We start from the raw sequence: 21,057 nt of genomic DNA, 5'->3' as shown, positions 1-21,057 counted from the left end.
ATCATCGTCATTTGGCAATTGATAACAATACAAACATCCATTGCTTTTTATAGCCAATTTGGTCAGGGACTTTGAAATGATGGAATCTATTTCTGTTCGATGAATGTAATGACCAAGTCGATTCGCACCAAACTGTGAACAAACAACCAACAAAACAACAACAATGTTGAAATGAATTGAAATTTTAATTAAAAATTCATCAAACAAAACAAAAAGGAACGCCGTCCAATTAGCGAACGGTTGGCCAAACAATTGAACATCAATTCGGTTAATAAAAAGCTAGCAATATGATTAAAGCCTAAAGGGACAAGTGTAATAATTCACTCGTCTAGACATATGGTTCGTACCAATAATTCACACACTACATAAGGGTCCATGTTTGATGCTGGCCGGCGATCTTCAAGATAACCGTAACCTTTATCGGAAACGCTACGTGGAATTCGCACCGAAGCTCCTCGATTGGCCACACCATAGCTAAATTTTTCCATTGACGATGTCTCGTGTTTACCCGTCAATCGTCGGGTGTTGTCCAAACCGCCTTTCGGATCGTATTGAATGATGTGCTTGTGATGATTTTTGGCCAATTTTTGCATGGCTGCCTCGATCACTTTCATACCCCCTTTTGATGACATAGCGATTGTTGAGAAATTTGCATGACAACCAGCGCCATTCCAATCACCTTTCATCGGTTTTGGATCGAATGTTATGCCAATGTTAAAATCTTCAGCAATTCTATGTAGAAGGTAACGGGCTATCCAAAGGTCATCGGCTGCACGTACACCAATGGTGGGGCCAACCTGAAACTCCCATTGAGAAGCCATCACTTCAGCGTTCACACCACTGATTTCAATGTTCGAATAGAGACACGCTCGATAATGTGCTTCAATAACATCTCGACCAAATGCTTTGCCTGCACCTACTCCACAATAGTATGGCCCCTGAGGAGCGGGAAATCCACCGGTTGGCCAGCCAAACATTTTGTTCGGTTCGTTTCCGTCTAGCAACGAATATTCTTGTTCAAGGCCGAATGTAGGTTCTTCAACTGCAGCTTTGTCCATAGCTTGAACACAGGTGTGGCGTTTGTTGGTTACATGTGGCGTGTTGTCATAGTTGATTGTCTCGCATAATACCAGAATATTTTGACCTTGACGCATGGGGTCGGGATAAATTCGTACAGGTTTCAAATAGACATCAGAATTTTCGCCCACCGATTGGCCGGTGGAACTACCATCAAAGTTCCAACGAGGCAGTTCCTGTACGCTTTTTGGAACGAAATTCAACGTTCGTCCTTTGCTTCGAACATTCTCTCCAGAACCATCGATCCAGATGTATTCGGCAATGACAGCATCAGCCGGTTGTTTCAACGATCTGTAGCTGGCCAATACGGAAGCATTCGATTCAAGTCGAGTTTCTGCTATCCAGCGACCTGTGTGCAAGATAATAAATCACATAATTAACAATGAATTGTACATGAACCGAATACATACTTTGGATCACCATCACGGCCGCCTTACTATTCTTCTGCTGCTGCTGACCACGGCTCAATCCGATCCAACCGATTCTCAATGCTGAACGAAACATTGTGCGATATGACGAGTCTATCAAGCAGAAAGAGAAAGAGATGAATGTAATGAATTCAACTGAATCAGACAATGTCAAATTACGACGAAATTTCGGGTTTTTAAATGATTCGAAATCGGTGTGTGTTGAGCAATGAACACTGTCATGTTAACAAATGACAACAAAGCGATACACTTGTTTCCTGACTCGAATATCATCATAGGATTGATTTCATAGAGCAAAAACTGTTTTCATTGCTTATCGATCGATCGATTAGTTTTCAAAAACAATGCAAGACCATTCATCAATATGATGAAGCAAAACTCAACCAGATCAACGTTCAGGTGTTTGACAAAGTCCAAAGACTCACCAGATTTCTTGAGACTGTTCTTCAAATGATCTTTTCTCTAATGGACCACTGATGGAAATATGGTACAAACCAATGATCTGCTGCTGATCGGTCGGATCGGAAACAACGATTGATAAACAATATGTAATGAGAATGTTGTGTTCGGACGTACGAACGGACGGTTAATGAGCTCGTATATCTATCTTTTGCTCACCAACAAACACACACTACGGGCATACATGTGAAAATGATGGAATCAAGCCAACAACAACTTCAATATAGTTAGTTGAACAACAATATGCCTGCAAATGTTTGCCTTAGCTATACAGTGTACATTGCCAGACAATGACAAACAACAACACATCTCCCATCTATATAGACTGAACCATATTCTATATAGACATTATCAACATACACATGCATTCAGTAATCTTGATTCAAAGTCAATTTAGTAATGAATAATGATCAATTTGACCAGATATTTTAATTCGTTAATAAACATGGTTTTACCTTGTAATCAATAGATCAAGTCACTGCCAGTTTTATGTTGGCTATGGTGGGCATTATTTAATTGATAATTTCTTTGCATTTAACATGATTGGTGATGAATGAGCAATCTTAATAGAAGAAAAATTATCAATGGCCAAGTAGTGGCCAACATTCCCAATCCATATTCGATTATTATCCATACTGGTCTACGTTGTTTGTCGACCATTGTGGTTGTAATGCCGAGATGATCACCACATCTTTTTACTCGTTGCTGAATCAATGTTCGTGATACGATACGACGATCATAGGCGAATCCAAGCCAAGCACATAAATCTATGAATGCAGTGGCCATGTTGAAACAATTACGCCAACCATGTTCGCTAGCCGAATAATCCCAAGGAAAGACGTGATGGTAATTGTGGTAGCCCTCGCCATAGGTCAGATAAGCGACCCAATAGTTGTCCCGCGATTTCATCGAACGATCATAGAATTGATAGCCATACATATGGGCCCATGAGTTGACAGTCCAGGTGTGATGTAGTGACAAAACATAACGGAAAAAATTACCCATAACAGCAAGCCAAAAGTCTTCGTTCCAATAATAGACCGGAATCATGACAGGTACGACACCCCAAAACAGTAAAGTTAACGGGATATAGAATCGACGTTGAAATCGAACAATAGGGTCTGCCCATACATCCGACATATCGATCAAGCGACCTTTTGCTTTCACCTCTGGATGTTTACGACACAACAACCAGCCCATATGTGCGAAAAAAAATCCTCGACGTGAGTTGTGAGGATCGGCATCCGTTTCTGAATATTTGTGATGCGTTCGATGATCACGAACCCATTCGTAGAGATCGTTCTATTTAGTAGGAATTTCGTTTACAATTGAAAATCATCAAGATATCCAAAAAATACTTGCCTGAAGACAAACTGTATGAAGAATCATGAGTACGACACGAAGTGACCAATGTGCTTTGTAGGACCGATGTGTCCATAATCGATGTGCTCCTGCCAACACTCCAAACGATCCAATTGCACTTACGAACCATGACCATATGAGTGATTGCCACCGTGCATGCCGTAGGCCTACATAGAATCCATAAACTCCCAATGTATGCAATACGATCATAGCAAAAACGTTACGCCATACAATCGGTGCTTTGAAACTGCTTCCCGTCTTCACATGTCGATGCTGTTCATCTTTGTTGTCGATTTCCTTTTCATTACCGTCCAAGTTGGATTTTCGGTATCGTTGGACGTACCAATCGGGTACATCTGGTCGTCTTAGATCTTGATCATCGAATCTTTCACTCACAATGAATGCATTACTATTTTTGCTACAGTCTTGGTGTGGTTGTTGAGCCATCTTTTGCTGATCTGTTCGAATTGACACCTGAACATGTTATGAATTGGGTTGCTTGTGGATAATCTTTGACAGAAACCTTTTCTACCCATTTGTTTCGCTTCGGTTTCTCTTTTTCTATTCGAACATAATAACAGTCAAATTTAACGGTACTAATTGCTATCTGCGACCATTAAATAGATATAGCAAAGCGGACAAATTGGTCCTGACTGAATTGCCAATTAGTTATAGCCCATTCTCATTTGTTATTTGCAGCACAGGTAGCCATTATGAGAGGAAAATGAGCAAAGCAAATATATATTACACAAGTAGAACAATCGATCATAACTCAAATTTGTCAATTTGGCTAGTTTTTCCTTTATTTGACAATCAAGTGTGTGTGCATATGTGTGTGAGTTATGATTTAATGATCACAAGGAAGTCAGTAACAATAAATCAGTTTGTCATCAGCGTAAAATATACCTTAAGATGAGAATAAGGAAAATTAATGCCGTCGAAACAAGAATACCGGACACTAAGTCAAACAGGAAGGAAACAGGCTTCCGCTGTTTATCCATCATGGCTCCAAGTGGCTGTTGTCTATCACCAGTTCGTTCCAAACGTTGTTCGATCACTTTTCGAGATACAATTCTACGATCATATGCCAAACCAAGCCAAGCCGCAAGATCAATGAAAGCTGTAGTTACATTGAAATTGTGTTTCCATCCATGTTCGCTGGCAGAATAGTCCCAAGGAAAGGTGTGATGATAGTTGTGATATCCTTCGCCTAAACTCAGGTAGACTACCCAGTAGTTCTCTCGCGGTTCAATCGATCGCTCATAGAATCGATAGCCAAAAAGATGGGCTGCCGAATTGACTGACCAAGCCTGATGTAATAGCATCACATAACGAAGAGCGTTTGCCATAATAGAAACCTCTAGGTTTTCGTTCCAGTAATGAACGGGTACCCAAACCGGAAATATACCCCATAACAAAATGACTAACGGAATGTAGAATCGACGCTGGAATCGAACAATAGGATCTGCCCATACGTCCGACATATCGATAAGAGCACCTTTAGCTTTTACCTCGGGATGTTTACGACACAACAACCAGCCCATGTGTGAAAAAAAGAAACCTCGACGCGAATTATGAGGATCGGCATCTGTGTCGGAAAATTTGTGATGAACTCGATGGTCGCGAACCCATTCGTAAATGTCATTCTGTAGAGCGATTGTCTGGGCCATCATGAGCAATAACCGTAACGGCCATCGAGCTTTGTACGATCGATGTGTCCAAAGTCTATGCGAACCGGCCAATACGCCCAATCCACCGACCACTGCCATTAGACATGACCAAGCAATCGTTTTGCGACGAGCATTCCATATTGCTAAATGAATTCCGTACAAAGCGGCCAAATGCAATACAGTCATAGCGATTACGTTACGCCATACGATTATCGTCTTATATGGTTTATTAGTTGGTTCATCTTTCTCAAAACCATTCGCAACACCTTTCCCGTTGTCAGTCATCTGATGTCGAAACCAGTCGGGCACATCCGGTCGATCGAAATCTTCATCACGAAATTCTTCAGTTACGATAAACAGTTTGTTGGTCGCCATTGATTCTAATCAATTCGATGGCTATTGGATTAACTATGAACTATATATGAATGAACGCATACAAAAAAAGATAGAAAAAACCTGATCTGATGTGAGAAAGACATCTGTATTTATATCTAAACAACAAGTGGTCATCACATACAACATTACACTTGTACACGGATGTTCAAAACAATTTCGTGATTGGGTTGAACGTGGATGGATAGGATGTCTCGATGATCATGTTTGATTTAATGATCGGGTTGTCAACGTTATGATGCTATATATGATTGACAGATGAACGTTATATGATCAACAACAACGTAGATATTGAATTGAAAATTGTAAAATAACCGCCCAAAACGCCAAAGCCAAGCCAAATGCAGTGTCTATGATCGCTGATCGAGGTTTACGTTGTTGCTGTTCGGCGTCGAGTTGTCCAAGTGGTTCACCTGTACGACTAATTCTATCCTCGATAACCGATTTCGTAACGATACGTCGATCATATGCCAAACCGAACCAGGCGCAACAATCGATGAATAATGTGGTCATGTTGTAATTGTGAAGCCAACCATATTCGCTAGCTGAATAATCCCAAGGGAAGACATGATGATAGTTGTGGTAGCCCTCACCATGCGTTAGATAAGCGACCAATTTGTTTTCTCGAGGCCGAATCTTGCGGTCATAAAACCTATTGCCATAGATGTGAGCAGCTGAATTAACCAACCAGGTATGATGTAAGGAGGCCAAATAACGGAACAGGTTCAAGGACAGCGCAATAAATATATCTTCCTGCCAGCAATAAATGGGTACAATGACAGGTATGAATCCCCAAAACAATAAGACTAACGGCATATAGAATCGACGCTGGAATCGAACAATCGGATCTGCCCATACGTCCGACATGTCCACGAGAGCACCTTTTGTTTTCACTTCGGGATGTTTACGGCATAGTAGCCAGCCCATATGGGCGAAAAAAAAGCCTCGACGAGAATTGTGTGGGTCAGCATCCGTTTCCGAATATTTGTGATGAACTCGATGATCGCGAACCCATTCGTAGAGATCGTTTTGCAATGCTGTTGTCTGTGACACCATCAGAACTAGACGCAAAGGCCATTTGGCTTTGTATGATCGATGTGACCATAATCGGTGAGCACCGGCCAAAACACCGATCGAACTGAATTGACCGACAGTCCATGCCCACCAAATTGTCTGAAATTTGGTCTTGGTCGAAATAAATGCATATATGGCAAACACGTGAAAAAAGATCATGATGAAAACGTTACGCCATACGACTATCACTTGGGTATTGGATTTAGAAGAATCAACTGCATTGTTGTTTGCATCCCAATGGCCATTGTCGATATTTTGGCTGGCCAAGGATGATGGTGGCTGTTTATTGCAAACATTATCGTCGTTGACGAACATTTTGTCAAAACGTATGGATGCTGTAGTGTAGCCATATTTATATACTGGATCCAAATTGGCCAGTCCTGATGATCGTGTCATGTTGAATTGTTGCTGCCATTCCAGTCAATCAAGGTTTTTTTGTGATATATTTTGTACTTGTAATTGGTGATCGATGATTTATGGCGTTTGTTCCTTTTCAAATGGTGACAAATTTCTGTGAAAAAAAAACAACAAAACATTCTCCACTGTTTCGAACATTGTGTACTGCTGCTGCTGCTGCTGTTACATCAGTGTGTCCCCTTCTCACCACCATTGTTTGTACTAATATTTGTTCTAAATTCAATTTCGAACTAAGAGCTGAGAATCGATTGATTTTATTGCCTTTTTTTGGCCACAACAACCGATCTCATTCTCAATTGATCGGTATGGCTCCAACATCAGCTCGATTGGCATCAAACATACCAGAAGAGGATCGAGCTTTTTTCATGGTCATGGACATTGTATTCAGTCCACATCAACATTCGAGCGCTGAACTTGGTTATTATTATGAAGCCGAATGTGAGGATACATTCTCGATGCAACGATTTCAAGTGGCTGCTAAATTCTTCCATCATTATGATCAGTATCGGCCATTAAAACAATTGAGTCGGATATTGGTCAAATATGTCAACATTAGCTCTACATCTGGTTCTCTATCCGCTAATGCTCAGCATCGAATTCGCAATCAATTGATCAAAGAATTTGATCTGGTCAAACATAATGCTCATTACGGTCTTGTTCCAATGTATTCAATCTGTTGTCGAGTACCGAACGTATTCTATGTATTCATGGATCGTCCAGATGAAACTCTGGACGAATATCTATTACGTCACAAGGACAACATGTTGCCCAATTATTCAAGTCAATCAAAATCTTTTCGGCCTGTCTCTCTCATTCCATTCGAATCAACCCGATTCATATTACGATCTGTGTCGAATACTTTACTGCGGTTACATGAGAACCTAATCTTTCATGGCCGATTATCAGCCAATTCGGTGTTCATACGATTCAATCATCACAACCATCATCATTGGACAAAAACAACTACCGGTGATATATCATCAGTTCGTTTGGCCAATTTGGCATTCGCTCAAGTGTTTAAGCATCCACAAACCGATCAAGAACAATGTCGAATCGATGAACAACAAATAGAGGTGCAACAAACCAAAGAAATGATCAATTTATACGAAATGGCTGTTCGTGTGGGAGAATGCACACAATTTGAATCGATACAGCAAAGAGATCGATTTTACGATACACTATCCTTGTTGCTATATACCGATGATACCTGTTCGATAGCAAGCAAACAATCAACGTTACAAAAATTTGCCCAGTTTCTTTAAACCAATTGATGATGAAATGTGGGGAGAATGTCTATGTCTACCCTTCACACTTTAATTTGTCATGTGAAATTCAAACAAACAAAAAATATATGACCAATATATTTCCAATATTCAATGCACGTCACTGCTTGCTTGGAACATCGCCTATCACGTTTTTATTTGACATACGTCAGCAACATTATCATTATCGAGATGAATCGATCGATCAATCGATCGATCGATCGAAGGAAGGGGGATAGAGATATTAGTCACAATGAACCACAATGAAAACTAGGTCAACGTCGTTTGTCTCAACAACTCTCTGATAGGCTAGCTCAAAACTCAATTAATTTTCATTGTAATGACCACAGAAATGATTAACCATTGTGAATATAAATATGAATACCAAAGAAAAATAAAAGAATGTTTGTTGAGTTGGCACAGCTATTTCAATTGTAATGCTTTTGTCATGGTTCACGATGACTTTTCCGTTGTTGTTGTCGTCGTTGTCGTCGTGGTGGTAATCGGCGAATATCATCTTCGGTTAGGCCCAATAAAGGGAACCTAATGATGGGTTTTCCTTCTCGTTCCAGCTGATGATTTGTGACAAATGTTGTTGGATCAGTTGTGATTGATTCAGTTTCTCTATCGACGGCAACTACGTTATCAATGACCGATGCAGTTTTATCTGATGAACGACAATGTTGCAACAGACTATGGAAATCTTTAGTCATGACGGCCAATCCTCTTACGTATGGTTCTACATATGATCGACATAGATCCAACACTAATCGACCATGGTACCGGTCGACATTACCGCCAATCAAATATCGTTCTCCAGGTTTCAGTTTCACACCACAAGCAGCCGATGATCCATACGTATGTAGTGACTTGTATGTGGTCAACAATCGTTGCTCGTCACTTATGACACTGATAGGCTCAAAATGATAATCCACACTCATTGATTGTTCATTCGATTTTTCATCTGTCAAATGAATCGCATTAGTTAATTAATTCAGAATACAGACAGACTACGCCCTCATACTTACCGGTTATGTGGAGAAGAGCGAAAAAGTCAGTGCTGCAATATTGTGGTTCATCGGGCATCAAACATGAACAAGCATCGATGACAGGTGTTGTTATTGATGTCATCAATATCACTATGATGATCATTCGAATCGGCATTCCACCAAAGGCATTATGATGTTTGTCTGATACAACGGTTGTCGTGTGGGCCATGTTTGTAAAACGAATTGCCAACATCATTTACAGCGGTTGCTATAATGCGTCCTGCCTTTATATATGACTGATTTTTCTAGTGACGCCAGAGATTCGTCGTATTCATCATCGATGATCGACCCTCGATCGTAAAATGTTTGAAAAAAAGTAGAACAGGACAAGAAAAAATTCCAACTAACCAATTAACCAACCAGTCAGCTGATGTAATTGCTCTACATATTTGCCATTCGAGTCAACTAATGAGGCAATCTGGATCATCAAATCGATTGAATCAACCATGAATTATCAACAAAAAAAACATTACATCAGTATCAATGTTTATATGTGTGTGTGTGTGTGTGTGTGGCAGTCAAGACGAGTTAGTCAGTCAGTCAGTCAGTCATGATCATTTTTACAGATTGCACGTAAATCTCTCCATCCATTCGAGCTTGTTGAAGGTCCGTTATAGTGGTAAATAGAAAAACATACATGTAATACACACAAACACACACACACTCATGGCTGTTGATTGATTATTATGATCTTTCTAAAAATAGAACCTTAAAGCATCTGCTTCTTGATCTTGGCAACCAGTTGAGAAGAAGATGGCTAACCAAGATCGATATTTGGATTCGATTCAAGTTTTACAGCGAAATATTTAATCAGACTGGCACCAATTTTAATTAATGATGAAGAGGAAATTATCATCGATTAAATTGGCCATGATGACAACTCAATCATTGTTTTTTCATTTTGCATGTTTGAACTGTATTTCCGTTGATTTGTGTTGACGTAATGGCTCGTTTTTTCCACAGATGTGTGTATGTTTAACCACGATGTTGGCCGTAGACCATTTTGACCAAACATCGTTGCAAACATGAAACGGACAACGAGATGATCGAAAAGATAGACATTCCAAGCCACATGCCAATATTACCACCTATGGCACCAATCACTTCCTCATACGAAATGGCAGGACGATGTTGTATAAGTTGGAACGGTTCTGTCGAAGGTCGTATGTAGACTTGAGCGAAGCAGTTTGTTATCTGTTGTTGCTCGTAGATCATTTCATCGGTACCTGTGTCAATCAGCGTGTGTATAAGAGATTAGTGAATGAAATAAATCATCAATTTGCCAGATACTCACAATCAAACAGTCCACGACTGAATGACCGATAACCGGATATTTCATAAATAGATTGATGACACTCTTCTGGACAAACGGCCTCGCAGCTTTGTTTGGCCACCAGATACAGACTAATGTTCTGTTGGTCATGTGGGCAGATATGTTCGCGGCGTAACGATTCTTCGAAAACAGCCGAAGCAGACAATACGTTATAGTAACTTTGACATGAATGAGCCATTTGTGAGATATGATTCTTGATGCAATAATTACGACATTCCTCGTTCGTATGAAATACTTGCAACTTTGGATCCTCGCTATGTTTACCGTAATGGCTGCAGAATGGTCGATACGGTCGATCCATTAACATGGACATTCGTCGTGTGAAGACAACTTCATACAAATATGGTCCGGTCACATGTAGATATTTGTATTTACGTTTATTGATCAACGTATCTGACGAATGGACTGAAACAATGTGATAATGATGATACTATTTGATCAAGAGGATAAGATCATCAAATGCAAATCTTACCAGTCAGTTTGATGGCTTTTTCCGAAAGAAAGTGAAGTGTATCGATATCCATACGGATATCAATCTTGATCATCGTTTGTAGGTCATAAAAGATTGCAAAATTGTCCCGAAGACAATGATTCCATGTTCGATTTGATTGACGAGTTGGCCAATGACATGACAATGAATCATTGACACATTGTTCGAAGACTAAACGTTCTACATCGGCAATTGGTGGTATGTATTGAAGCCATTTTTCTTTCATGTCGTGCATAGAGCTAAAATAGGTAAAACACTTTTGACCTTCATAGACACTAGGCATGTATTCCTGTAAGTTGGAACATTCTATGCCATCGATCGATAATGGATCCTCGACCAGAGTGACACTGTCAAACATGTTTCGAATGCTAACCGGATATACTTTACAACCGGCTACAATTTCTTCGATTTGAACACTTTTCTCTACTATCACCTCGTAGGCGGTGTAATCCTCGAACGCTTTCGATTCGAATCTATCGAATGCTTTCTGGTTTTCAATGATTTCTTGTTGATTGGGCAAATGGTTGTTTCGTTTTTTGGCCAAGAATCGAGCATAAGTTTCGTTAAACTCAGGAAATAGTGCTATCGGATAAATGAAGGGAGTGACAGTCAATGATACAAACTGAACATATACCTGCTAGTTGTCTAGGAGTGAAAACATTGGCTGCACAAATAGTGATGGCGGGCAATTCATTCAGGACATCCGGTTGTTCATTGTAGATCGATATGGTGGTTTCATATTTATAATACTGTTTGGCAATGATTGCCATGAACAGCAGACATACGACCGATGTGATGGTTAAGATCACAGCCCATATCAATGTTTCACCATTGGTTCGTTTGATTGCAAAACCAGTGAAAGCATTGCATTTGTCTCTCCTAATAAAAATCATATTTCTGCATATGTCTGTTTGTTTCGGAAATCAGAATAACTATGAGACATTTTATTGGAAATGGACCATATTTATTATTGCATAAATCAATTGAAAATGGCACAATCATCATTGGACAGATGGTCCATCAAACACAAACACAGAAACAACAATCAATCCATTAGTAGTCATGGATTTCTTGATCGTTTAAACAATATGTAAAGACAGCATAGTATTCCACTAAATTGCCGAAGACGTATGACACGGATAATGTAGTTGAATATTTCAACTACCGATATGCCTAGCCATACATGTAGATGACCACCGATATTGCCAAGAAATGTTTCCAAAGACGTTGCTTCCACATGTTCAATCAATTGGGATGGTTCATTTGAACGGAACAAAGTTATTGATGTTTGATTGTATGGTTCGCTATTCACTTTGGTCATCGTGAACCATCGGCGTAGACAAGATGGACGACATTTTCGCGTGCAATCGTCCAATTGTTTCCAGTAGCCAAAATGTTGACAAGCCATATGTTTGAGCGAACAAAAAGGCATCATTCGAGTATGATTGTATTGTAACCAACGACGGATCCATTGATCAGTGAGTAGAGAGTAATAATTGATGCATTCTTCATTCAGATGTCCAGATAAACAATGAACAAAACATTCGCCTGATGAACGAAATCCGTTTGGTAAGGGAGCTAGTTGACCATTCCAATTGACTAATTGGTCGTCCAATGTATAATCATAGCCTTCGAAGCAATTTGTATCGAATGGAGATGGTTTAAGTTGTTCGATTTTTTCGCCATAAAAAATAGCCATACTATTATCGGGCAGCACAAAACGGATACTGTTCTCCAGCATGGAAGGTAAATTTTTATTATCATGTATCATGGCGAACAGAGACGATGCATTGCTTCGATTCTTGTCGATGTGATCCATGACAAAGGAAAATTTGGTTCCATTCTTTTTACGCATCAGCTGTGGTGACAAAATGATTTGAACAGAAGGAAACATGTCATATTCTAAAAATGGCCGTTTATCCAACGGCAATCGACTTAAATGGCCATAAATGTCGGAAAAATAGGTGAAACATTTGTGACCATATTGGAAACTGGTGACAACCGGTGCGATCGATTCACAATCAAAGACAGGCATCGATTCGTTGACAATAATAATAGTGTTGGAAAAGAGTTTACATTGTTCTACTACTTGTGACAAAGCAAGCGAATTAATCGTTAGTGAACCATTGTGATTTTGATGATGCAAGTTTAGATCAGTGTCCAGAAAATAATCCATATTTTCATCAAAACCATTCAATTTGCTAAATAATGATTAAAAGATTGACTTGATATTACTCAACTATAATGAAAACGAAATACTATACTATATACTATATATAACTTACAGTCGAACACACAATGTAATGGATGGAATATTGACCAAAGTGGGTGTGAGGAATTCCATGTTCACCACAGTCTTGTGTCTGACATATTCAATCCATACTTTGTTCGAAGTGATGAAAAAGAATGGAACACAACAGCCAATGAACATAAGACGCCATACATTGTTCTGTCGAAGGTAATGTAATCGAGCAAGATGTACATTCTGCCGAAATGTCAAACGTTTTGTATCCAAATTATGATGTCGCCGTGGACAGGGCTCCAAACGCTGTGCTGGTTGATAAATCACGAATATGGGTGGAGGCTTTGAACATTGTGTTGATGATGATGATGAAGATGATGACGATGACAATGATGAGGAATTGATCGAAATGCCCGAAGTAGATGAATCGGATATCGTAGACGATCGCCTTGACATTATTTTCGACTTGAACTTTTGACAGCTAAATTGCTAATGATTTCTTTTATCATTTTCCACTTTTCAATGGCAATAAGCAAACACACAGGACAATCAATCAATCATCCATTAGTAGCCATGGGTGCAAAGTGCCATGTTTATGGTAGTTCCAATTCACTATCATAATCTATGTCGTCATCAGCATCATCATCATCATCATCATCGCTAACTAGAATGCCGATTCTTTCGCCCACAATACGTACTGTTTCGAGCACTTTCTCTTTTACTAGGTTAAGCGACATGGCCAACAATGCCATACCAAACAGCAGATACAGAGCACATATGGCCAATGTCATTTGACCATCTTCGTGTGTCGACAGAACAGTTCGGCCTGGTACTAGATCGCCAAAGCCGATTGTCGACAATGTGATGAAACAAAAGTATGATGCGTCAAGAAAAGACCATTCTTCCGATGTGGAAAAGAACCATGCACCACCACAGATATAGCTTATGACCAAAGCTAAACATACTGTAATCGGTATATTTTTCTCCTGAATCTCTTTGTTTTCGTTGTCAATGTCAGAATCGAGATCATTGTGTGATCCATCATGTGATTTATCCTCACTTGGATCCGATATGTCCATCGGTAAAAGGGATGGCCTCGGGTGTGAACTATACAATTGGCCTGTAGGCTGGAATGTGGTGGTGGTGGTGGTGCTCATATGATGGTTCATTTGCATCAACATCATCATGTCTGACGATGGTATTGATCGTTGTTGTGTTGGCTGTTGATAGGATGATGTCATCAGATTAGATGATGAAGTTGATTGTCTGATGGATGAGGATGGCTGTGGTGATTGCAAGGAAGTAGGCCGTTGTTTTTGACCAAAACGAACCTGTGCATTGAGTTGTTGCTGTTGACGGCATCTTGCCATTGTACCGCTGTCGGCTGTCATTATAGTCAAGAAGAAAAATGTGAAAAAGTGGTCAGTTTGATGGAAAAGCCATTTCTTACTCACCCATTGAACTGGATCGAAACACACTAGGCCTTTTGGACATTGAATTGGACGCTAGTACCGCTCGATCTAAACGTTCATCGCTATACGAAGCATACTGATTGCATATGACTGGTGGCATATTGACGGTCGTCTTTCGAACCGGAACTAACTTGGATGATTGAGCCAATTTACCTGCACGTGATTTTCTAGCACGTAATTCATTGTGATAACGAGCCGATAGTGATCGAGAAAGCATCGTGCGTTCTGGTAGTTGCAATGTATTCGACAATGAATTGTGAGTTTCAGTTGCAGCCAACGATTCTTGTGGTTGCTGATTCCTGAGCATGGAACATTTTTCACTCTGGCGACCGTCAGATCGTTGTGAGGATCGTGAGCGGCTAATTCGTTGTTGTAACAATGATTGCTGTGGCCCAACCAGATAGTTTGGTCCATTCGATAATAACAATGGATTCATGGCCATAACGGTCTCATGGATGGTAGCATGCTGTTGTTGTTGTCGAGCACGACGACGTCGATGTTTTTGTATCTGACGTTGACGCCGCCGTCGACGTTCTTTTTTAGGCTTGACACAAAGATAGCAACAACATTTCCAGTAGATAAATTTAAACGAACGGGCCATCATGTGACCTATGTTGGATAGACAGAATAGCATCAAGGGAATCCCAATTATAGCGTACAGGATGGTAACCACCTTTCCCCATTCTAGACATACAGGTAAATCAATCACATCAATTTATCGATAACAATGACATAACAATGGACTACTTACCTGTTCTAGGAGCCACATTACCATAGCCAATGGTGGTGATAACTATAATCGAGTAGAGAAGTGCACCAGAGAATGACCATTGGGAATTGGTTTTGTTCAATTCTTCATAGCCATCGTAACCTTTGTATTTGACAGCGTGTAGGAATCCTTTTTCGAATTCGATAAGAATATCTTCGGCTCTTCGGGTCCAATTGTCGAATCGAAGAATGATCGATTCATTGGTCAGATTCGATAATTTTTGTATGAGTAGATCACGTGATTTCCGCATCTCAATACGTTGTTCTTTTTCGTGAACCGATTCTAATGCCTGAAACGTAAACGCACCGACAAGAGCATAGCCCAAGAGCAACGTACAGAGACCAATATGCGAGAATAGAAAAGTGACAACCTGACGGAAATAATAACAACATTTACCACATGTAGTGCTAGCAGCCGCCCCACGTTGACTACCGGTTGTTGAACCGACACCGGAATTACCGGCCGCAGCGATCGGTCCACAGCCAGCAGCTGATGCACGATTTGTGGATCGTTTGACCATTGTTGTTGTTGTTTTTTTAAATAATGATCAATCGTTCATTATGGTTGATGGTTGACAACAACCACCACAACAGCCATCGATGATACGTGATTTCGACTGTAAGTGGAGAACAATTTTGTGGCCGTGAACAATTTTACAATGAAGAATGTCGATGCTATGCTTGGATCAAAAACGAGCACATGTTCATCATCGAAATCGAGAAACGGTTTGATTTCTATAAATAACAACAATCAAAACAACTAGAGTCGATTGTTATTGCTCAATTGATTGTTGTGGTTGTTTGCACTTTCTTGTTGTCTCACAGTTCATTTCATTCATTGTTTTTTCTTTCTCTTACACACACCCTATCTTTGATTCGAATTTAATGGCTTTGTTCGAAATTGATGTAAACACAGATCCATTGCACACACACACACACAAATGGATGAGAATTTCGATCCAAACATGAATATGAGCCAAACACACAGATATACAGAAAACGTAGATCACATTGAATGATGGCCACACACACACATATAGAGCAATTGAATAATAACCGATATCTGTTTGTTAGAATTCGATTCGATCGCTTCAAATATCTAAATCGAATAGGTACTGATGATGACGATTACCACGATGTTACTGATCATCATCCAAAGGATTTTGGCGTGTGTGTGTTGATCGATCCGCCCCTACTCGAACTCTTAAAAATGGTTATGATATTTATTTTCATTTTTGAAAATAAAATTAAAAATAGAATCTTAACTCACGCATATACACACACACACACATAGAATATTTGAGCTCAAGACAAATTGAAAACCTATCATCGCCCACATCATCTTTTTGCGTATCTGGTTGCCTAATCTAGGAATGTTGATCTTTTTTCTTTCTTTCTTTCTGTCTGTCTGTCTGTCTGTCTGTCATTCCGTGTCGAGAGAATCCATTGTTTTATTTTCAAATTCGATTCTTATCCAACATCATTGTGCATCGGATTACAAAGCAAAATTGAGTAAGTTAACCAATGATATTCGATATGCCAGAGAGAGTGGATCACATCCTTTCACATTCATTCACAGTGGTATTCAACCGTAGGGCCATATTGGTAACAAATAAAAAGTTTATCAATCAGTGAATTGTTAATCATTACTTGTAACAAAATTGTACATGATTGAATGATTTAGATGATCAGATAATAAGAAAAAAACTTGGTGAGTGATTGACAATTTACTTGCACTTAATGGAGACTATCAATCACTTGAACCATGGGTATGATCATACTTTTCCATTTCACTGCTCCATCCCATTTGGGTGTCTTTTCGATGATCGGATCACATTTATCAGATTCATCTGCATAATCACCACATAAAAAATTGAATGAATCCCCACTGTAGCCTCGTATTATGGAATCAACTTCTTGCCGATATTTTGGACAGGTTTTATCAACGTGTTCCAATGTTTGAGTCGTATATTGACTATAAAGGCTAAAGAATCAATGAGAATGAGAAATTCGACTAAATTCATCAAATGAATCAATCTATTACCAACAAGCCATCGGAATACGAAGTTTAGCATCCGGATATTCACGAATTGCATGCAAGTCTGCTGATGCATTTCTAAGTAGATCTCCATAATGACGAAAATTTATTGGACCAGAACATTGGATAAGATCGATAAGTGCTTTTTTTCTCGCTTCTTTCGTACAATAACGTTTATTCACACGACTAATGCCGTACATAAGAATGGATAACGTTTGTTTCGATTCTTTTTGCAAACAATTTTCAGCAAATTTCCTGGTACATCGTTCATATCGGCGAATCTTACCACAATAAACATTAAACTGGGCAATCGTTTTAGGCGGACGTCGAATAATTTCCGAATTAGTTATCGGCATCAGATTCAATGAACATTGATCAGCTTTTTTGTGATCACAATCATATGTTGCTGCATCTATCCTGAGCACGGCTACAATGATAGCCGAGGATAACATTAATGTTAACATAACAAATGTAAAAATGATATATCTCGTCAACTTGAACAACAAAAAATTATGTCCAAAACAAAATGTAGCCATGACCATTGCCTTTTATAGATTTTGAGATGCGGACTGACCAACGGAAAGAGTGGTTAGTCGGGGTAATAACAAACACACACACAAACACACAAGACAGCTCACCACTTTCATTGATTCATTGATTTTCGAAAGGAAATCCACAATGCCATTGGTGATTATGACGCACATTTTCGGAATACACAAACAAAAGAATGAATATTTATTGGAAACAAAGTTTTTTTTTATTATTATTTTCACCATGCATTCATTCATGCTTAGTGAAGACTATCCACTATTTTAACAGAAGGTATGATGAAACTTTTCCATTCGAGCGGCTTGTTCCATTTCGGTAATCGTCCGATTATTGTATCACATTTATCTGAATCATCTGTATATTCAGTGCATCCAAGTTTTATTACATCACCAGTTGCTGATTGTAATATGTTTTCAATCGTTTCAATATGATTACTGCATTTAATATCGATCAAGGACAATGTCGATTCTTTTCGTCGTTGATATGCGCTATATATCATCATCATCATCATCATAATTATGATGATAATCATTGAAAATGGTGAAATATTCACATGAATTAATGATGACGATCATCCGATCATTCATTTACATATCGATTGCACTTACCAACATGACAATGGGATACGTAGATTGGCCGGTTTGATTGTCGGTATGGAATGTAAATCACCGGATAGATCAAATAATGGTTGAGCATACTTACGTAAATCGTTACCAGCACATTTAAGGAATTCAAGTAGATCCTTTTTAGCCCTTACGCTGCCACAGTAGCGTTTAGCCATTTTCGAAATACTGTATGACATGATTGAAAATACACGACGTGATTCAGATTGTAAACATTGTTGTGAATACTGCCGTACACATTCTATTGATTGTTTAAACTTTCGACACCAATAATTCATTTGGCTCATATTTCTGGGTGGGTTCTCCAACAATTCTGGATCGGTCAATGGCACCATTGCGATTGCACATTTATCCACACGTTCGGAATCGCATGAACCCTTTTTCTTATTCAATGATGATGATGATGATGATAGTTTCTTATTTGTTTGTCCATCTATTATCGATATAGAAATAATGGTAATAGCGATAACAGCTACAAAACGATAATAGATTGCCATGGTCATCAGAATATTCACAAAATGGGACATGAAATATAGAAGCACTCATCTCTCGTTTCCTTATATATAAATGAGATGAGATGAACTGTAAAGAGAATGATGTGGAGAATAATTTATCATTCATTATGCACTTGAATAGAAAACCTGTATCCATTATTGAATTCAATCACAAGTTTGTCTCTATCTGCTTGCGTCAATGTAAATTCATTATCAATTTTTGATCTGGGAAACAATTTTTCCCTTTTAGAAAAAAAATAGTACTTCTCCATCTTTTTTTCTGAGAATTTTTTTTTATTTTTTCACAATATAAATAATCATCATGTTTACATTTTAAAGACTTTCGACAATCTGTACGACTGGAAGGATAAAACTTTTCCATTCTAATGGTTTGGTCCATGGTTTAATTTTATCGATAATGTATTGACATTTATCCGAGTCTTCGGTATAATCGCCACAAACATAATTGAATAGATCCCCCGTAAATCCTTGTAACATTGTTTCCATCATTTCCACAAAAGTTGAACATTTATGTTCCAATAAATTTATCATCACCTCTTTTCGTCGTTGATAGCCACTAATAGATCATTAAAGATAAGTTGAGCAGGTTATTTTGTTATTTTGTTATTTTGTTATATTTTGTTATTATATTTTGTTTGAAAGAAATCTTACCAACAGCAAAGTGGAATACGCATGTTAGCCGGTTCGATCGTACGTATTGCATGCATATCGCCTGATAGTTCGAATAAAACCTTTGAAACATTTGTCAAATCGTTATCAAGACAATGGGATAGATTGAGCAATTCTTGTTTGCGTTTTGTTTGGCCACAATAACGTCGCAATGTTTTAGATATACTATACAACACTATGGATAATGTACGTCGTGATTCACTTGCCAGACATTGATCGGAATATTGCCGAACACACTTTTCGGATCGTTTGAATTTTCGACACCAATGATCCAAATCGGCCAATGTTTTTGGTGGTCTTTGCAATAATTCTGGATCGGTCAATGGTACCAACGATATGGCACATTTATCCACTTGTTTCTTATTACAGATGTTGGTTTGATTTATATTTTTTTGTCCAACATTTCCAGTGATCGACAATTGAATTTGTAACATGAAAATAATTCCAGTGATTGCCACTGTAATCAACGATGATCGTAGAGATTGTATCGACATTTTTTCCGACGAAATCCGAATCCAATTGAGATAAATTGAGTTAAACTTGTTGACTCTTCGAATCATGAATGCAATTTATATATGGCTTGCAGCCTCATTTTTGATTCGAAAAATTCCGTTGTCACATGAAGAACTGGATTTATTTTGCAAAGAAAAATAAAAATTTTCACAAATTATTCCTATAATGATTATGTGATCTTATCACACATCAATGCTGGTGATGTTGATGAATTAATATTCTTCATAATGCATCATCATCATCATGATGGAAAGGTGGTGGTGATTGGTGATTGAAGAAACTAAAAATAAAAAAAAAATTAAACACTTGAACACTTGGAAGCTGTCAACATCAATATCACTTTTAACCATTCCATCTTTCATTTCCGAAGAAGTGACTATCGTCCAGGTTTCTTCTTTTTTTTTTTTTGCATCAAGTGTGAGTTGATAATAAATTTTGTTCACAATTTTATAATTTATTGATTAGCTGATTGATTGATTGATTGATAAGACAGCGAAGCACAATTTTTCTCCACTATCTCCCTCAATCACGTTCTATTCTATTATATAGATTTGATCTGTTCATTGACGTTTGTAATTAAATTTAGATTGCCATTTCAAGGTCAACATCATCATCTTTCACGACCAACGACAACGACGACGAAAAAAATTAAAT

General features: G+C 38.6%; 13 protein-coding genes across 15 annotated transcripts in view; 2 read left to right on the top strand and 11 right to left on the bottom strand.

Annotated features, from left to right (window-relative positions):
* Positions 1-21,057, top strand: part of SERCA (ATPase sarcoplasmic/endoplasmic reticulum Ca2+ transporting SERCA) — a 36,896-nt gene that overhangs the window by 1,333 nt on the left and 14,506 nt on the right. The window lies entirely within an intron of this gene.
* LOC124496955 (glutamine synthetase) lies at positions 167-2,262 on the bottom strand. 2 transcript variants are annotated; one of them, XM_047060533.2, is made up of 3 exons: positions 1,931-2,262; positions 1,488-1,598; positions 167-1,426 (listed from the first exon to the last, which is right to left on the bottom strand). In XM_047060533.2, the coding sequence occupies exons 2-3, from the start codon at positions 1,579-1,581 to the stop codon at positions 321-323; spliced, it is 1,200 nt and encodes a 399-aa protein (XP_046916489.2). In that variant the 5' UTR covers positions 1,582-1,598; positions 1,931-2,262; the 3' UTR covers positions 167-320. The 2 variants fall into 2 exon arrangements, with proteins under 2 accessions (XP_046916489.2, XP_075588658.1); XM_075732543.1 differs by lacking the exon at positions 1,931-2,262 and having other exon boundaries at positions 1,488-1,879.
* LOC124496954 (stearoyl-CoA desaturase 5-like) lies at positions 2,450-3,918 on the bottom strand. The gene is made up of 2 exons (XM_075732859.1): positions 3,327-3,918; positions 2,450-3,266 (listed from the first exon to the last, which is right to left on the bottom strand). Exons 1-2 carry the CDS (start codon positions 3,771-3,773, stop codon positions 2,499-2,501), a joined length of 1,215 nt encoding a protein of 404 aa, XP_075588974.1. The 5' UTR covers positions 3,774-3,918; the 3' UTR covers positions 2,450-2,498.
* Positions 4,095-5,431, bottom strand: LOC124496958 (stearoyl-CoA desaturase 5). The gene has a single exon (XM_047060535.2). The coding sequence runs from the start codon at positions 5,369-5,371 to the stop codon at positions 4,217-4,219; it is 1,155 nt and encodes a 384-aa protein (XP_046916491.2). The 5' UTR covers positions 5,372-5,431; the 3' UTR covers positions 4,095-4,216.
* On the bottom strand, positions 5,458-6,867 carry LOC124496956 (stearoyl-CoA desaturase 5). Its single transcript, XM_047060534.2, has one exon. It carries the CDS (start codon positions 6,857-6,859, stop codon positions 5,663-5,665), a length of 1,197 nt encoding a protein of 398 aa, XP_046916490.2. The 5' UTR covers positions 6,860-6,867; the 3' UTR covers positions 5,458-5,662.
* Positions 6,940-8,512, top strand: LOC124496959 (uncharacterized). Its single transcript, XM_047060536.2, has one exon. The coding sequence runs from the start codon at positions 6,940-6,942 to the stop codon at positions 8,140-8,142; it is 1,203 nt and encodes a 400-aa protein (XP_046916492.2). The 3' UTR covers positions 8,143-8,512.
* LOC124496963 (uncharacterized) lies at positions 8,274-9,688 on the bottom strand. Its single transcript, XM_075732546.1, has 2 exons — positions 9,171-9,688; positions 8,274-9,106 (listed from the first exon to the last, which is right to left on the bottom strand). The coding sequence occupies exons 1-2, from the start codon at positions 9,385-9,387 to the stop codon at positions 8,589-8,591; spliced, it is 735 nt and encodes a 244-aa protein (XP_075588661.1). The 5' UTR covers positions 9,388-9,688; the 3' UTR covers positions 8,274-8,588.
* On the bottom strand, positions 10,135-11,963 carry LOC124496901 (uncharacterized). Its single transcript, XM_047060464.2, has 4 exons — positions 11,649-11,963; positions 10,997-11,596; positions 10,486-10,929; positions 10,135-10,417 (listed from the first exon to the last, which is right to left on the bottom strand). Exons 1-4 carry the CDS (start codon positions 11,905-11,907, stop codon positions 10,167-10,169), a joined length of 1,554 nt encoding a protein of 517 aa, XP_046916420.2. The 5' UTR covers positions 11,908-11,963; the 3' UTR covers positions 10,135-10,166.
* LOC124496952 (uncharacterized) lies at positions 11,957-13,712 on the bottom strand. Its single transcript, XM_047060531.2, has 2 exons — positions 13,300-13,712; positions 11,957-13,215 (listed from the first exon to the last, which is right to left on the bottom strand). Exons 1-2 carry the CDS (start codon positions 13,710-13,712, stop codon positions 12,075-12,077), a joined length of 1,554 nt encoding a protein of 517 aa, XP_046916487.2. The 3' UTR covers positions 11,957-12,074.
* galene (potassium two pore domain channel subfamily K member galene) lies at positions 13,850-16,696 on the bottom strand. Its single transcript, XM_047060530.2, has 3 exons — positions 15,480-16,696; positions 14,711-15,412; positions 13,850-14,640 (listed from the first exon to the last, which is right to left on the bottom strand). The coding sequence occupies exons 1-3, from the start codon at positions 16,015-16,017 to the stop codon at positions 13,850-13,852; spliced, it is 2,031 nt and encodes a 676-aa protein (XP_046916486.2). The 5' UTR covers positions 16,018-16,696.
* On the bottom strand, positions 17,101-18,131 carry LOC124496961 (uncharacterized). Its single transcript, XM_047060539.2, has 2 exons — positions 17,541-18,131; positions 17,101-17,480 (listed from the first exon to the last, which is right to left on the bottom strand). The coding sequence occupies exons 1-2, from the start codon at positions 18,074-18,076 to the stop codon at positions 17,234-17,236; spliced, it is 783 nt and encodes a 260-aa protein (XP_046916495.2). The 5' UTR covers positions 18,077-18,131; the 3' UTR covers positions 17,101-17,233.
* On the bottom strand, positions 18,247-19,235 carry LOC124496902 (uncharacterized). The gene is made up of 2 exons (XM_075732544.1): positions 18,692-19,235; positions 18,247-18,571 (listed from the first exon to the last, which is right to left on the bottom strand). The coding sequence occupies exons 1-2, from the start codon at positions 19,231-19,233 to the stop codon at positions 18,325-18,327; spliced, it is 789 nt and encodes a 262-aa protein (XP_075588659.1). The 5' UTR covers positions 19,234-19,235; the 3' UTR covers positions 18,247-18,324.
* On the bottom strand, positions 19,474-20,452 carry LOC124496962 (uncharacterized). The gene is made up of 2 exons (XM_047060540.2): positions 19,873-20,452; positions 19,474-19,777 (listed from the first exon to the last, which is right to left on the bottom strand). Exons 1-2 carry the CDS (start codon positions 20,448-20,450, stop codon positions 19,534-19,536), a joined length of 822 nt encoding a protein of 273 aa, XP_046916496.2. The 5' UTR covers positions 20,451-20,452; the 3' UTR covers positions 19,474-19,533.

The sequence above is a fragment of the Dermatophagoides farinae genome, chromosome 7 (genome assembly GCF_024713945.1).
Source record: "Dermatophagoides farinae isolate YC_2012a chromosome 7, ASM2471394v1, whole genome shotgun sequence".
Lineage (NCBI taxonomy): Eukaryota > Metazoa > Arthropoda > Arachnida > Sarcoptiformes > Pyroglyphidae > Dermatophagoides > Dermatophagoides farinae.
The sequence above is the reverse complement of the archived record's forward strand: the minus strand, read 5'-3'. Positions and strand labels throughout refer to the sequence as shown.

Coding starts and splice junctions, on each gene's coding strand:
- LOC124496961 (XM_047060539.2), bottom strand. CDS start 18,076: ATGGTCATGGCTACATTTTGTTTTGGACATAATTTTTTGTTGTTCAAG. Junction 17,481..17,540: donor CGTATTCCGATGGCTTGTTG/GTAATAGATTGA, acceptor TTGATTCTTTAG/CCTTTATAGTCAATATACGA.
- LOC124496902 (XM_075732544.1), bottom strand. CDS start 19,233: ATGTCCCATTTTGTGAATATTCTGATGACCATGGCAATCTATTATCGT. Junction 18,572..18,691: donor CGTATCCCATTGTCATGTTG/GTAAGTGCAATC, acceptor GATGATATATAG/CGCATATCAACGACGAAAAG.
- LOC124496952 (XM_047060531.2), bottom strand. CDS start 13,712: ATGTCAAGGCGATCGTCTACGATATCCGATTCATCTACTTCGGGCATT. Junction 13,216..13,299: donor ATTACATTGTGTGTTCGACT/GTAAGTTATATA, acceptor ATCATTATTTAG/CAAATTGAATGGTTTTGATG.
- LOC124496954 (XM_075732859.1), bottom strand. CDS start 3,773: ATGGCTCAACAACCACACCAAGACTGTAGCAAAAATAGTAATGCATTC. Junction 3,267..3,326: donor TTCATACAGTTTGTCTTCAG/GCAAGTATTTTT, acceptor CCTACTAAATAG/AACGATCTCTACGAATGGGT.
- galene (XM_047060530.2), bottom strand. CDS start 16,017: ATGGTCAAACGATCCACAAATCGTGCATCAGCTGCTGGCTGTGGACCG. Junction 15,413..15,479: donor TAATGTGGCTCCTAGAACAG/GTAAGTAGTCCA, acceptor CTGTATGTCTAG/AATGGGGAAAGGTGGTTACC. Junction 14,641..14,710: donor GTTTCGATCCAGTTCAATGG/GTGAGTAAGAAA, acceptor CTATAATGACAG/CCGACAGCGGTACAATGGCA.
- LOC124496955 (XM_047060533.2), bottom strand. CDS start 1,581: ATGTTTCGTTCAGCATTGAGAATCGGTTGGATCGGATTGAGCCGTGGT. Junction 1,427..1,487: donor GGCCGTGATGGTGATCCAAA/GTATGTATTCGG, acceptor TCTTGCACACAG/GTCGCTGGATAGCAGAAACT.
- LOC124496901 (XM_047060464.2), bottom strand. CDS start 11,907: ATGATTTTTATTAGGAGAGACAAATGCAATGCTTTCACTGGTTTTGCA. Junction 11,597..11,648: donor CACTCCTAGACAACTAGCAG/GTATATGTTCAG, acceptor TTTATCCGATAG/CACTATTTCCTGAGTTTAAC. Junction 10,418..10,485: donor CAGTCGTGGACTGTTTGATT/GTGAGTATCTGG, acceptor TGATTGACACAG/GTACCGATGAAATGATCTAC.
- LOC124496956 (XM_047060534.2), bottom strand. CDS start 6,859: ATGACACGATCATCAGGACTGGCCAATTTGGATCCAGTATATAAATAT.
- LOC124496962 (XM_047060540.2), bottom strand. CDS start 20,450: ATGATTCGAAGAGTCAACAAGTTTAACTCAATTTATCTCAATTGGATT. Junction 19,778..19,872: donor CGTATTCCACTTTGCTGTTG/GTAAGATTTCTT, acceptor ATGATCTATTAG/TGGCTATCAACGACGAAAAG.
- LOC124496963 (XM_075732546.1), bottom strand. CDS start 9,387: ATGATGTTGGCAATTCGTTTTACAAACATGGCCCACACGACAACCGTT. Junction 9,107..9,170: donor CGCTCTTCTCCACATAACCG/GTAAGTATGAGG, acceptor TTCATTTGACAG/ATGAAAAATCGAATGAACAA.
- LOC124496959 (XM_047060536.2), top strand. CDS start 6,940: ATGGCGTTTGTTCCTTTTCAAATGGTGACAAATTTCTGTGAAAAAAAA.
- LOC124496958 (XM_047060535.2), bottom strand. CDS start 5,371: ATGGCGACCAACAAACTGTTTATCGTAACTGAAGAATTTCGTGATGAA.